Source organism: Dermacentor silvarum, chromosome 9 (assembly GCF_013339745.2).
Source record: "Dermacentor silvarum isolate Dsil-2018 chromosome 9, BIME_Dsil_1.4, whole genome shotgun sequence".
Lineage (NCBI taxonomy): Eukaryota > Metazoa > Arthropoda > Arachnida > Ixodida > Ixodidae > Dermacentor > Dermacentor silvarum.
Window position 1 is genome coordinate 146,144,451 of NC_051162.1, and position 15,671 is coordinate 146,160,121.

At 45.2% G+C, this 15,671-nt stretch overlaps 1 protein-coding gene across 1 annotated transcript in view; it reads right to left on the reverse strand.

Annotated features, from left to right (window-relative positions):
• The window catches only part of LOC119464500 (protein dispatched homolog 1-like), a 116,221-nt gene extending 103,826 nt beyond the window's left edge, over positions 1–12,395 (reverse strand). Inside the window, 5 exon segments of the mRNA XM_049655829.1 lie at positions 1,295–1,432; positions 1,521–1,688; positions 2,007–2,251; positions 7,096–7,334; positions 12,267–12,395. Coding sequence (XP_049511786.1) covers positions 1,295–1,432; positions 1,521–1,688; positions 2,007–2,251; positions 7,096–7,321 — 777 coding nt within the window. The 5' untranslated portion in view covers positions 7,322–7,334; positions 12,267–12,395.
• Between the last annotated feature and the right edge of the window lie 3,276 nt (positions 12,396–15,671).

A 15,671-nucleotide genomic window follows, 5' to 3' on the forward strand; every position in this document is an offset into this window, starting at 1 on the left:
AGTTTTCCTTTGCGATCCTGGCCAGAACAAGAAACCATACTAGTTATCTGGGCTAACCTGGATCAAGCTAACAAAAAAGTGATGAATGCAACTGCAGATTGTGAACGAGCTTCTGGAGTAGTTTCCAGTATTTATTGTTCCTATTAAAATAGTAATTATCCCTGACTAATTAACAAACTCATGAATGATTAACTTTAGGGCCACAACGTGAGTGCAAGGTTTGCAGAGCATATTTGAAAACATCAGTTTCAATTGTTTTTAATGTGTTACCTTTTGTGCAGCTATTTTTTCTGCAATTACAGCTGGTTTGATACAGTTGGTTTCATCTGCACAAAAGGCTTTGCCTCTTAATTTTTTTTCAAACTTGCTCCCGTGCTAGCTGCAGCACCCAGTATAGTTGCCTTCCACAGTGTATGCATGTGTACTATTTTGCAAGCAACTATGAGGGCATGACAGCCCAGTCCACAAGGGAAGCAATAGCAATTAACCCGTCACTTTAATTAGAGGTAACAGGTATGGGTTGGTAGTTAAACAAAACTGAATTTCACTGCAACAACAGTTAAAAGCTTGAAATTTGTTTGCCGTGTCCATCCGTTCATGCATCCATCCACTTGTTTTTCTTTTGCATAACGCTATCTTCATCATGCCGCCATCATAGTCATGGCATTGCTGTCAGGCCGTATGCTCATCCTCAGGGTTATGCTTGCTACCTTATGAGGAAGAAACACAAAACTTTACGCTACCACTCAAACTCAGATTGAAGCTTCGGGAACCTGACACACTCACCGCTCAGCTATCGCATGACATTCACACTTGGTAATTTGTGCAAGGTATTGTGCACCATCCAGAATCTGAATTGATGGCACGTGTGCATGCATTTCAAAGGTAAAAGTGTAGTGAATGAAGATGAAGCACATATTTCACTAAGGTTGTCCTTGAGAAGATGGCAGTGTCCACTGTGGCAGCCTGCAACTGCTGTAGTAAAGGAATTCAGAGCTGGAGGAGTTACTGCAGTATGCAGGCTTCTTTCTCATATCAAATTCTGTGTTGTGAAAGCTTTTGTTGTTAGTGGTACAAGCAGACAAACTAAGACAATGCGCATCAAGCCACCAGCCTTTCCAGCTCGCCCTTGCATGTGCAGCAGAACACGAGACCTCCAGCACACGACATTGAGCATGGTGCATGGGCCACGCTTGTGCTGTCACACCAAGGACTGCATGGCAGTGTCCGGGGTTTGAATGCACCTTGAATGTCCATTACAAGTGTGCAATGACAACTACAAGCAAGCCGTTACCTCAGTTACGTCATCCTCTAGTTGGCCGTACTCCTCGAGATCCTTGAAGTAGGGCATAGCCGCGGTGCTCTGGGCTATGGGCAGGAATACGCTCGTGTAGGACAGGTGGGGCTTGTGGACCAGCTTGCCCGGACCAGACTGGGCAGACGGCCGAGTCGTTTCGTTGGCTGCCACCGTCCCAGTCGTCGATCAACTCGTCACCGTCGTCATCCCCCCGGCTGGCAACCGGAGCGAGGAAGTCGACGTCGGCCAAGTAGTGGAGGATGGTGTACACCGCGTTGTACTCGATGCACTCGCCGGGTACTCCGCGGCACAGCGGGGCCCCCGAGGCACAGTCGTGACTCAACTTCATGCTGTGGTAGTGTGGTGCACAGGCTTCCAGCCTCTTGAGAACCTGCATTACAATCCCAGATGATGCTGACCTACCGGATTAGCAAGAAAATAAGGAGAACCAAAAGGCCTGATTTTTTTTTTTGCTAGTTACAACCACAAGAAGCCGACAGACAATGAAGCCAGGGAAAGCACAGGGAAAGCATTGCTCCTGTCTGTCTAGTGTTTCTGCACTGCAAGTCTAATTAAGCAGAGTGCCAGATCCAATGAGGCACCAATGTGAGTATGCAACTTTAGAGCAAGCAGCCGACCAAAGAGGTCAATGGCTTGCCACTAAGGCTAGAGGTTGTGGGTCTTGCCAATGCCATTTAAAAAAACAAACCTCCTGGACATCAGTTGCTGTGATGTCCAGGCACGAAGACCGGTTGTGCAGCAGTGCGATGAAGTGTGGGATGGACCAGGAAGTGCAGCAGCGGCGTGGGCTGACGCGCTCACAAATGGATCGCATGCTGGCAGGGCGGCGCAACACGTCCAGGTCAGTCCGGCAGATGGAGTGCAGAGCCTCCAGGGTGAACAGGTTTGCTCCAGGAACCTTTGGGCCAAAGACCACATGGCCGTGGCTTCGAGCTGGGGCACACAAAAGAGATAGCTTCATGAACTCTTCGCTGGACCAGTTCGCCCATGTGTAGGAAAGGCAAAATTGGGCAATCTAAGACAGTTACATAAAAAGAAGAACAAAAGGATCGGCACTACTCCAGGGCTCTACTACATCAGCATTTTCAAATGCGGTAATTTTTTTCCAAGTTTTCCATGACCGTTTTTTTTTTATTAATGATCCCTGGCAGTCAGTCTATAACACAGGAGGTCTGGCCGCAATGATGAAATGGTGGTTCATAACTTGGCAAGTCACTATGCCAGCTTATCATATTTAAGAGATCAGCAAAAAAGCTGTAAATTGGTTGGGATACACTATCAGATGTGACTGAATCATGTGTTTCATGATGTTCCAACAACCCGGACAGGCTCGCACTCCCAAAAGCAGAAAAAAATCAGGGTAGCTTGCACTAGTGGCACAAGCCTAAAGACACAGCGGAGATGATCGGTTTCTAGGTGGTCCTCGCTATACGAAGTGATGCTACGTTATACGAAGTAATGCCAAGTGATGCTAACTTATACGAAGTGTATAAGCATTTCCTCATGGTCCGTGGCATCGGGGAACGCCTCGCGAAGCACTTGCAGTCCGAGCACATGCAGGGGAAGTGGGGCGAAAGCTATGCACAGCGTACGGGCGGCGCGCAGCAGACGACACTCCGGGATGACGTCATGGCGCATGCACAGTAGCGCACAGCTGGTGGGAGCTCGGCCGAGCCGCCGTCAGAGGCCCTGCTGCAGTCACAGACACCGCGAGTGTTCGGCGCTAATGCGGGGAAACGGAGAAGCGCGGATGGCGTCGGCAGCACCTCTGCGCGTTGCCTCGTTGGTGCTGCTACAATTTGTCTCTCTCTCTCTCTCTCGCTCACATTTTCTTTTTGTCTCTCCCGAGCATAGCGTGCGACGCGCGCACTCTCTCTCGCTCTCATTTTCTCTTTCTCTGTCCCGATCATAGCGCGCGACGCTCTGCGAGGTGGTTGCTAGGCAACGCAGTGGCAGGCGGCACACATTACGGCCGGCTTAAACAGCTCCGCTGTTAAAAGTACACATTATTTGCAGATTGTGTAAGTTCAGATGAAAACGACACTTTCTTCTCGCTTATATGCCACTAACTCTGCCACAACCATTACACCACACTCCTTGCACAGAGCAATGTAGCAGCAAAACAGACAGCTGAGCTAGCTGCAGCGAGTGTAAAAACATGGCAATGTCCTGCTCCAATGTGACCACCTTTTTGTCACGACATCATGGCACATATCTCATGAAGAATAAAACCAAAAATGGTTAGTAAAAAAAGCTAGTACAGTTAATTGTCTAGCATTTTTTGAGGCTCCTCTGCATTTTCTTCTAAAAATTACAACGCTCAGGGCCTTCATTTATTGCAAAAATATGAATAGTTCCAAATGTCATGTCAGTATACTCCTTCAAACCATCAAATTAATTGAAACTCTCTCTCGCGTAGGGAAAACATAACAGCGTAAACTAAGATGACCACATATAAAGAACACAAGGACAAGTTAACAAGAGAGATTCCCATTGAATTTGGTGGTTTAATGAGGCCTCTACCAGTTGGTTTGCAAGATGTGGGTACTAGCGCTTTTCCACCCATGTCACTGTCACAAGCAGAAAGCGAAAGGGGGCCAGCTGAAACAATTTATTTGAGGGTAAGAATCAAAGGTTTGGGTGCTTATCTTTAAAGGGGCTCTGAAACACTTTTTTTATCAAAGTGGAGAAATGCGTTTGAAGTTAAACTAGACTATTTTAAAGATACATTGCTGCAAAACGTACTTAAAACGCATTCAGCAAAAGCGGAGTTATTGGCAATTAAAGATTGCCTTTGATCCCCTTCGCGGTGCTCCCGTTCCTTCTTCAATGCCTTGCACAGCAAAGGCAGAGCGGGGCGCAACCACAACGCTCCGCCTACTGAACTTCACCATGGCACACAGTTTGAATTTGATTTTGGATGTTGATGTACACGCCACCATTTCCAATTTTGGTACTTACAAAGCGCCAAACGCAGTTGTCCTCAGCGAGCCGCACTACGCTCAGCGAATGGGCTCGTCGTGGCACCCCACGGCAGCCGTATTATCTACGCTGTGTAGCAGACCACAGCTACATGCCACTGTATTGAGTATGCAAAGCGTTTACTTTGTGCATAACACGGCTTGAGTGTGTGCTTGTCCTCATGTGCTCCAGTCTCGCCGTGCTACATGATGTGGACCGGCATTGTCCTACACCAGCTTGACCAATGAATAGTAGCCACATCCAACTTGTGCCCAATAGCACTGTCAATAGCTCAATACGAAGCGATGTCTGCCAAGGCATCTAGCCAGGAGTGGCCAGGAATGAGCGCATGCTGGCAAGCATACGTATGGTCTTACTTTAAGTTCTACGTAGTTCGAAGCTAGTTGAGTGTTCAAAACTAATCGAAATAAGTGAGATCAAACGACTAAGACACTGATAAGTAGGGTGGCCCAAGCTTAACTCCTACACAGGTATCCATGGCCGAGCATGAGCAGACAATAGTCTGCTTCTTCCAGAAGTGCGTAATTCTTATCAAAATTCGAAGACCGATTTTCGCTTACTTCAGCCTGTTTATTAAACTGCGTCAATAAATATACACAGTAACAGTAGAAAGAAGCGGAGGCCACCGGCCGCCGGCGGGCTCCGCCAGCTGCCGGCTCCCTTGAAGTGCCTGAGGGGAAGGTCTCGTTTGGAAGAAGAGTGTCTGAGAAATATGAGACTTCACGCTCCGCTTGCGAGCTCCACGCTCCATGCGCGACTGCAAAATTTGGCTTAGCTGTTCACAGCAGCATATGCTATCCACACATTGCATTTTTTCACCAAGTTCGAGAAGGGCGTGGTTCAGGAGCCCTTTAAAACTAATTTGCCAAAAAAGCTGCAGAAGCTTCAGTCACACTGTTTTGGTGCCCACAACCTAGTTAAGTTCTCAGTACACCTCTTCCAGCTAAACTGCTGGTTGTTTTGCACAGGAATTTCACACAGATGTAGCGTATTACAGTGCATTCAGTTTGATACCATGTTAGCATGCATTGCATGTCTGTTTCGTTCACAATAAATACAAAGCAGCCATCACCTGCGGTGATGCTAGTAAAATAAATGTAATTTCTCTGCAACAACACAGTTGGCCCCATCAGCTATGCCTATGGTGAAGTGTGCCTTTCACTATAGTGGCGACAGATGGTGCCATCAATCCATTACAGCAAACTGAAAGTTTCTTTAGTGGTGTCACCACAGACCATGCATGTTTTAACATGATAGCGTTAAAATCCCCGTGTCGCAGATAATCCGGCGTCGGTGGCAGTGTCGGCGTCCATGGCTGAGAAAATCATCCTGAACCCCCCCGACCATGCAGGCCCTCCGCGTGGCGCAGAGGTGTTAGTGAACTAATTGAATTTCTCGAAGTAAAGTGTGCCAGAAAAATCGTAAAGTACGACTTAACCACAACCTACAGATATGATAGCATCGGATTGTAATTTGAATATACGAGAAAACATAATTCCCTTACGCAGCAACTCAAACACTAACCCCTTTTCTGGCATTTCTACCATTCATACAGCTGCATGTCCCGGCTTGGTTCCTTGCAAAAACACCATCCAGATGGCGATCGCCTCCTCGGCAGCTGCGCGCAGAGGTAAAGTTGGAGAAAAACGATTTCTGCAGTTGCCGGGAAGCCTGACAAGCAGTCAGGGACCTTTGAATGCTATTGCGTTCCATAGAACACTAGAGTTATGTTAAAAGGGGGTTAACTGCATTTATCAAGCCCTGGGGTACAAGAATTAATAGCTGTGGCTACATAGACATAGGAATCTAGAGTGTGTAGATGGGAGTGTTGAGAAGCCTGAGGGCCAGATGCAACTTGGTATTTCGTATGATCGAAGTTCACAAAAGAGAAGGAGGGTTGCGGAGATGGAGGAAGAGGAGAATTCAGAAGGAGCACTCAGTCAATGTAAGACATCGCATGGGATGGTGGCGTCATCTCTCGAACCATCTTGTAACAACGCAAACTTCAGATTTATTGTAAATAAAACGGGCAAGTAATGCACACTAACATGATATCAAATCGAACTCACTCTGACATGCTACCTCTGTTAGAAATCTGAGCGGAAATCAGCAAGCAGTTTCTCTGCAAGAAGTGTACCTATATAGCGATCCTAATTATTCAAAACCCTGTGAAATAGTGCTATCTTTTAAGCGAAAGGATCAGAGAACAGGAGAGACAAGAAATAGTCCTGGTTTTCAACTCAACTGCTCGCTATCAACCCAGCTGCAATAAGTCGATAGTGCTCTGTACTTCCTTGTCACTTTCATCATGTCTATCTTTTCTTGCCACTTTTGTCCCGTCTATGTGCTGGAAAATAGCACTATATAAAACCAACTAGCCCAAAAGTACACTCGCCCTCAAAAATAATACGGGGCACACAAACACGTGGTGGGACTTCAGGGAGGGCAGTGCAGTTTCCACAGCTGCGCACTGAAGCAAAACTGCGCAAGTGCAGTGATGCCTGGAGGCATGGCTTCGTGCCGTTGGCTACAATGTTTGGGTAGCCTGACACATTAATGATGATAGGGGAAAAGGTGCGTACGTACAAGTCCACAACGATGTGGCATCTCTAAAGCAGTGTGTCTAGCCCAGTGGCTCGTAGGAAAACTCTAGTGGCACGCGCAAGGATGAGAGAAACTGGTCTCTTCCATTGCAAACGTCGATAAGAGGCCGCAACCAGACGAGTTACTTTCAAGTCCTTGGCCTAATGCAAACAGCGCAGAAGCATTAAGTCAGCCGTGAAAAGGTGCCTTACATGGATCACTGCAGAAGTAGCGGTTCCTATCACGGTTCCTGGGAGCACCCTCCCCTCGACGCTTCCACATAGGGCCAAGCTTTCGCCTTGGCTTTCCCGGCTCCGACCGTGCGTCCTGTGGGTCTTTCTTGCGTTTGCGACCCTTGGATGTCGGTGGACTTTGAACGAGCCGACCGTATGACCCTTCCTCTTCATCTGCCGGGGGGAACTTCTGGCTGACTTTCATTCGATGGGGTTCCCTGTTGTCAATGAAAAAGAAAAGAAGCAAGGCAGTTCAACAATCTTTCATCCCACTCTTTCACGTTGTTTCAACTCTGATATGTGCCAGCTAGCCCGTGACACGAACGCTATCATTCATTAAGTAGGGCTTAGATGGTCTGGCAACTAAATTTACATTCCCACCAAGGGCCCAAAATAATGTGCTCTGACAATGGTTCATTGCCAAGACAGTAAAGTGCAGCATGCACGTCTGCCAGTTGTGCACATATTGAGGACGATTATTGATGGACTCATAGGAATCATAAAAGAAGCTTTGGGGTTATATGTTCCTGGCAAATCCCTTGACCAAGTGAAGAAAAGTCTATGAGCAGAAAACATAGCTGTCTGGAAGGCACAATGCAGAACAACAAAAGCTTATAGTGTTAAAATAGTTCTTGGGTTTCAGGTAGGGTGGCCAAAGTGTATGTGGCTTGCATATCTGGGTGAGAGGCAAGATTACTGTGCCAAACCCAGGGGCTGCACCAAGGCTACACCAAGGCTACACCAGGTCTACACCAAGGCTACACCAGGGCTACACCTGCATTGCTTTTTGCCTGCATTGGTTGCACAGTTCAGTCTTAATGGTACCAGCTTGCACATCCCTGTCAAAAAAAAGCAATTGACTCCAATTGGGAAATTTCCAATTGGTACCAATGGAAAAATTTCCAATCGTAAATTAGTACATAATCAGACCAATTAGACCAGCTGGAACGTGACCAATTGGTTTTTGTTGGAGTGACCAATTGTACCCAATGGGTACCAATTGTTTTGAAACCAATTGGTTGGAATGACCAATTGCACCAACAGGCAATACCAATACACATATATACCTCACAAAGCGAACCTAAATAGGATTCCAGCTGTCAGAAACAGGTTTGCTATAGCCTTAGTACTGCATGCATATATAGCTATAACTCTTTCCAGTTACTTTGAATGGGTTCATACACTGGAAATATTAATTTTCCAGTTGGTTACGTTGTAGCAAATTTATTCCTATTGGTAATCCAATTACTAGTTGGGAATGTAAGATGGGCCTAGCTGGTTCAAACTGGCCAGTCTAATTGCACTCAATAGGTTGCATCCCTGACTCAATCGAAACCATTGCAAATGGATGTACTGATTTCCCACTTGGTTGAAACCAAGTCCAATTGGGCTCAATTGGTTTCATTTTGACTCGATCGTAACCAGTTGGAACTAGGGAATATCCAATCGGTTCCAATTGGGTTCAGTTGATTCCTATTGGAAAAGCCAATTGGAGTCAATGGTCTTTTTTGACTGGGCAGCATTGCTGCTTCAAGCCAAAGAACTAAAGGTAAAAAGACAAAGTGACACAAAAAGACACAAACACAAACAGAAAGCAGGAGTAACGCCAACATTCAATTGAGGTCCCCTTGTGGCAATATAAACAGTGGCTGTCTTTCAAACCCATAGAGTTCTCTACAAAGATTACTTGAGAGAACTCTAGCACTCGTGTATATGAAAGCTGCAAGCATGATAGTTAAGCCAATATGAATTTGCATAAACTTCATCCTAATCGCATCAAACGGCTTTGCAAACTGATCATTTTTATCAAAACATCGCAGTACAAATGCCACAATTCACAGTGATTGTGCATATGCACAGTCTTAATTTTATTGCCATCTGCATTCAGAAAAATAGAATAGCTTCTAAATTTGGGCCAATAAACATGTACATAAAGAAGAGTAAACAAAGCCACAAGAACGTCTGGAGTCACAAGCACAAACATCAGACAAATCCACGTACTAACCATCACACCCACGGTATCTGAACGACCATAGTGCCAGAGTTCCCTCGAGTAAGTTTAGTAGGAAAGTCAATGCTCAAACTCATCATTTGCAACCTTTCTGGTCCACAGCAAGCTGCTGGAGAGCAGACTCTAATTGGCATTGTGCAATTGATTTGTCTGAGGTTCCAGATGTAGTGGGTATACTCCCAGAATAACTTTGGATGGGTGTCTCATCGTGTAGCTGCCATGGTCTTGCTCCTGGCATCTCTATGTTCAGGACATGATTTACATCATGCGGGCCTCAGAGCTGGGAAAGTAGCATGTTGGGCAGTGTGGTGATGTTCCTACATCTTGTTTCAGCTAACTCCCAGAATAATACTCCCAGAATAACTTTGGATGGGTGTCTCATCGTGTAGCTGCCATGGTCTTGCTCCTGGCATCTCTATGTTCAGGACATGATTTACATCATGCGGGCCTCAGAGCTGGGAAAGTAGCATGTTGGGCAGTGTGGTGATGTTCCTACATCTTGTTTCAGTATCTTGGCTCTCAATGCTATCGTGAAGGCCACGGAACATTGGGGAAGTTGGTTACTAGTCTCAGGGTCAGTTTTCATCTGCCTATTTCATGCCCACTGAGAGACGAAGGCCTTTCCCAGCAATCTACAACTACCCTTTCTCTTGCACCAGCTGACTCCATCCTGTGCCAAAAATTTTCTAATCTCATCTCACCACCAAATCTTCTCTCATCCTCGATTCAGTTTCCCTTCCTTTGGCATCCATTCTGCTGTTTCATTCTAATAGACGTGTTCAAGGATCTCCTCACAACCACAATCATCACACATTGTGTTGTTGTTCACCATACCAATGAGAAAAGCGGAAGACTTTGTAAAGGCTAATCCTAGCCAGAGCCAACAGAGAAGTGTAATTTTGTGTTAGCAGAGTCCAGCTGGTACAGTTAGTTGTTTTGAAAAATTGGAGTGTTCCACACGGAGAACGCAGTGCTTTGTGCAAGCACGCCACGTTTTCTAGCAGCGCGTTGATGTCGGTATCAACTCCTGTGTACTGTCTTCAAGATCTGACCGAGCGCGTTATGTGTGACTGTCCTCTCTACAGTACACAGAGATGATCGCCCAATACTGTGCTAGCTTGCGTTGATTACAGACCACTGTCAGAACAAACTACTTTTGGAATGCCGACCTCATAAGACGTCGCAGCAGAGGGCGAGGAAGGCACTGCTACAATTCTTAAGGACGGCAAACCTGCAAAAGTGGCTTTGTTGTTATTAGGTGTTCATTATGTCGTACATGATACTGTGCTGTGGTAGTGTGCAGTGATAACTCCTGTCTGTGATTGTGTCTCTGTGCCTATTGATTCCCTCTCTCTATATTCTTCTCATCTTTCTACCTTTCCACCAGTGTAGGGTAGCAAACCAGATTTTCTGTTCTGGTTAACCTCCCTGGCTCTCTCATTTCCGTTTCACTATTTTCCTACTCTAATAGACTACTGTTCATCTGCTCTAATACTTGCATGACCTGTCAAACTCAACTACTTTCTTTTGTTGTCGTCTGTAAAATCACCTACTCCTGTTTGCTGTCTAATCCAGAGTGTCATTGCCTTCCTGTCTCTTTATATAACATCCACCATTTATTGCTCCATCACTTACAGCACAGTCCTTAATTTCTTTTAAAGTGTTATCCTGTAAGTTCCAGCCCCAGAGGATAGCCCTGGTAGTGGCACAGATAGTGTACTTTTCTTTTTCCAATGATAACAGTAAGCTGCCAATCATGCATGACTTGAGAGTACTACCTGCCATATGCACTCAACCCATTCTTAGTCACTCAGTGATTTCCTTCTTGTGATCCAGTTCTCCTGTAACTTCGCGGATGACTGTATTGTGTATAGAAAAATTGATAATGAAAATGATGTTCTTAAACTGCAGGCCGACCTAGAACGTATTTGCGAATGGTGCTCCAAGTTGAAAATGAATTTGAATGCGGGTAAGTGCGTCCATGTGCGGTTTACTAAGAAGAAAAATGTAATCGATGCCAGCTACTATCTTATGAATCATATTTTAAGCAAGAAATTCACGACTAAATATTTGGGCGTGATGCTGTCGGGCGACTGCTCTTGGCGGGCACATGTGGACTATGTGGTTGGCAAAGCGGCAGTTGCTTTGAATTACATTCAAAGAAATTTAAAATGTGCAAATTCTAACCTTAGAAGCATGGCGTACCTAACTTGTATAAGACCTATTTTGGAATATGCTTGTACCCTTTGGGACCCATCACAGATATGTCTCATAAATAAACTAGAGAAAACGCAAAACAGAGCAGCCAGGTTCGTCTTGGGTAGGTACGGGAGGAGGTACAGCTGCACGGCAATGAAAAAAGAGCTCAATTGGGAATCGCTATCGTCTCGCCGAAAGAAACTGCGGCTAAAACTTATGTATGAAATATATCATAACAAAACTGGAATTGATAGGGAAATGTACCTAAAACCGCCAAACTATATGTCTGCACGCACTGACCACCAGTGCAAAATTAGAGAATACCGGGCTAGGACGGGCCTGTATGCCAATTTATTTTTTGTTAAAACTATTGCTCAGTGGAATCGGCTGTCATGTGAACAGGTGTGCAGTGTTGATCAAGATGTATTTTTTTCATGTTTGTAACCCCCTTGCTGTAACGCTTTCGGGCTAAGCGGGGATATGTCTGAATAAAGAATAAAGAAAACTACTCGGCCTAGATGAACATACTTGACTACTTTGAATACACCTTGAACATGGAATAAGTACGATTATTTTAAGGAAAGCAAATCTTTTAGGCTTTTGTGATTTGCTCCAATTGAAGACTGTCAAGTGTCAGCATGCCTTCAGATGCACTGACTAACAAAAAGACCGACTATCTCAGTGGTTGAGTAAAATGATGCTCTTGTTAGTATTTATTGTTTACCCAAGGTCTCTCTTACACAGGCATGACAATTCTTTCTGGGCTGTTGTGCTGCACTTTTCTTACTTTTTCTTCTTCATTCCCTTCAACCCCTTCACTTTTTTTTAGCGTGCAGAAATTATTTTGCTGGTAGCCACCACCATGTCTTATCCTCTCTACCCTGTGCCTTTCTTGAAGCTGTTTCTAGGCTCCACTACAAAATTAAGTTAAAACTCTCACCTCTCCACCGTTACCAGCGGGCAGCGCTGAGGGCGGGGTGAGAGAGACACCAACAGGTGGCGCTGTTGTTGCGATCTTCGGCCTCCTGGTGATGCCCTGTGGCTCCGGATACATGGACAGCATGCCACCCCAGGTGGATGCTGCCTGCAGGTTCTTCCACGCCGCCAGGCGCTGAGCCAGCACCGTGCCTCGAGGCTCGAAGCCCTGCCCGGGACAAAAGCCACAAGACTTCAGGCAACGGCATCCCAATGTTTTCACACTTAACGGCACCCGTTTATTCAGACTTACCGGCACCGACTAATGATCATACTTGCATCTACTAACACCTGCCGACGGCCATGCCTGTCCACAATCACATTCCTGCTATTACCCACATCCAGTCACACCTTTCACTGCTCACTCACACTTTATTTCATGTCTATGAAATGAGCGTGGAGAGAGTATCAGCAGAGAGAGATAAATGGGGTGGGAAAGGCAGGGAGGTTAACCGGAAGAAATTCTGGTTTGCTACCCTGCACTGGGGGGAAGAGCAAATGAAAGACGGAAAGAATAGCAGAGAAATAGAACGAAGTATCAGTAAGTGGATTCATGAGTGCGTACGCTGACCTGTGTTTCCGTGGCATGGTTTATGCAACTCCTGCTACCCCTAGTGTGAGGAGCATAAGTGGGTAGGAAAGATTAAAAGGGAGTGCTGGGCAAGGCAGGTGAAAATGTTGAAAAGCAAGGGATTAGTTGTGATCATCATCAACCTATTCTATGCTCACTACAGGATGAAGGCCTCTGAAGACCCCATCATATGCCTGAAAATTTCATCACACCACCAAGTTCTCTGCTATCCTTGACTGCACTTCCCTTCTCTTGGCCCCCATTCTGTACTGCTAATAGACACCCAGTTATCCACGCTATGTGTTACATGGCTTGCACAGCTCCATTTTCCCCACTAGTTTTCTAGTATTGGATGTGATACTGGACTCAAACGTTTAGTTCCTGTGAAACTGTAAAGGAATGCAGCAACGAAGAGAGCAAAAAAATATATATAATTCTGCAGATCCAACGCACACGTTAGAATCTAAGGAAGCCAAGCTTTCGTGAAGCTGTTAATGACATGCTATTTGCCAATTTCATTCCTATGTCTTTGGGGTAACGGAAACTCGTGCACTCATTTGTTCTCGTGTATACGTGCTACGCAATGTGACAAATCTTTTATAGGCTTGTATTTCTTAATTTCTTCTTATTTATTTTAAATGCACTGGCCGCTTCTCGGCGAGTCCCTCATTGTGGATATGTGCCGTAATATGGAAATCTTTATCATAATCAACATGCGGCAATCATCTTAAAGAGCTAGTTGGCGTTGGCCCGATTTGTACCTATTACTTCTTGGCCAATGCCCCACTGTGGGCATGAGCCATTGCACCACCCAAGTCATGGCCAACCACCCCTTCGGTATGATGATGGAAATCATCATCATCAACACATGGACATGTTTCTTGGCCGACCACCCATGTGGGTGTGTGCCATAGTATTGAAATCATAATAATCATCAACATGTAGCGATCATCTTAAAGAGATATTTGTCATTGTCACGCTAAGTGCCACCCACTTGTTAGCCAATGCCCTGTTGTCAGTATGTGCTATAGTACGAAAATCATCATTATAATCAACACATGGACAAGCCTTGGCCGATCCACCGTTGTAGGTATGTGCCACAATATTGAAATCATAATCATCATCAACACACGGTGATAATCTCAAAGAGATATTTGGCGTTGTCATGATAAGTACCACCCACTTGTTAGCCAATGCCCTGTTGTCGGTATGTACCATAGTATGAAAATCATCATCATAATCAACACACGGACAAGCCTTGGCCGATCCCCCGTTGTAGGCATGTGCCAAAGTATGGAAATCCTTATCATAATCAGCACTAGCAGCCATCTAAAAGTTCTATTTGGTGTTGGCACAAGAGAAGTGTACGTGCGGCTGTGGCCTAATGGTTAGAGTGTTGGGCTGCTGCGGACGGACTCTTCCTTATTTTTTTTTTAGAGTGAGGAGGAATTTACTTAGTGAGAACCTGGCCAGCGACTGACCTACCGACAGACAGATCCATGGGCGAAACCATGGAATGGTAGGAAAAGAAGTTTCGCTTTAAGAACTCGTGAAGCTCATGAAACTTTACAGAATACGGACTACGTGTGAGGCCATCAACTATTTTTCAAGCTTAGCATACGTGGAAAGCATCTATCCAGCCACTTGAAAAATATGCTTTATCTAGAACATTGTGAAAAACAATGCCAGAAGTAGACCTGCTACATGACAACATACTGGCACCGAGAGCGAACACTCAGCTGTCGACCTTCCAACTTGTTTAACTAAAACACCTTAGACACTTTATTCAATGTTGCAGCAAGGGTCCCATCAGAACTATTTCAAGATGTCATCATCATCATCAGCCTATATTTATGTCCACTGCAGGACGAAGGCCTCTCCCTGCGATCTACAATTACCCCTGTCTTGCGCTAGCGTATTCCAACTTGCGCCTGCAAATTTCCTAACTTCATCATCCCATCTGGTTTTCTGCCGACCTCGACTGCGCTTACCTTCTCTTGGTATCCATTCTGTAACCCTAATGGTCCACCGGTTATTCATCCTACGCATCACATGGCCTGCCCAGCTCCATTTCTTCCGCTTAATGTCAACTAGAATATCAGCTATTTCAAGATGTATAAGGTGCATTTTGAAGGTAATGATTATTATCATCAGGGAACATAGCCCCTGAAGGAGCTATCATGTGGCTTGCTGCTACATGGGCCAAGTGGGCTGTTGCATTAATGATAGACTATGTGAACATGCAAACTCGCTTATAAGTCCATGCCTTGTAGCTACTTGTCCAGCCATTTGCACACATGTATTTACATTCCAAACTTTGAATGATGCATCATCTTGAAAAGTTATCAGGGACAAAATTAAAGAGTGCATTTGCCAGTGATCCCTCCGTATCTTTGCTCATGAAGGCATTGTTATATACCTTGAATGTGATTTGTAAGCATGTCCTGCTCTCTCGCACTTTGAGATGCCCCAATATATATGTAGCTTTTCACTACAAGTAGGCATTGTGGATGCTAATCAGTGCTAGTCCTCATGTCCCGTTAGGTGCTGCTTATTTGAGCAAGTATGTACCAACCAGCACAAGTTAGCACACTGTTGCTTATTTTGTTTGTATGCCTTTTGTTTGTATGCCTAATAAGCATGTTGAGCATTCCAAGATACCAGATGTCAAATGCATTATGCGAATAGCATAAAGGAATGACAGACAAAGAGCAAAAGACACGAACAGTGTCTACGTTGTGCTTTCTCTCTTTGCACTGGTTCTGTGATGCAATAAGTCAGACACTCGGGCTAGTTGGT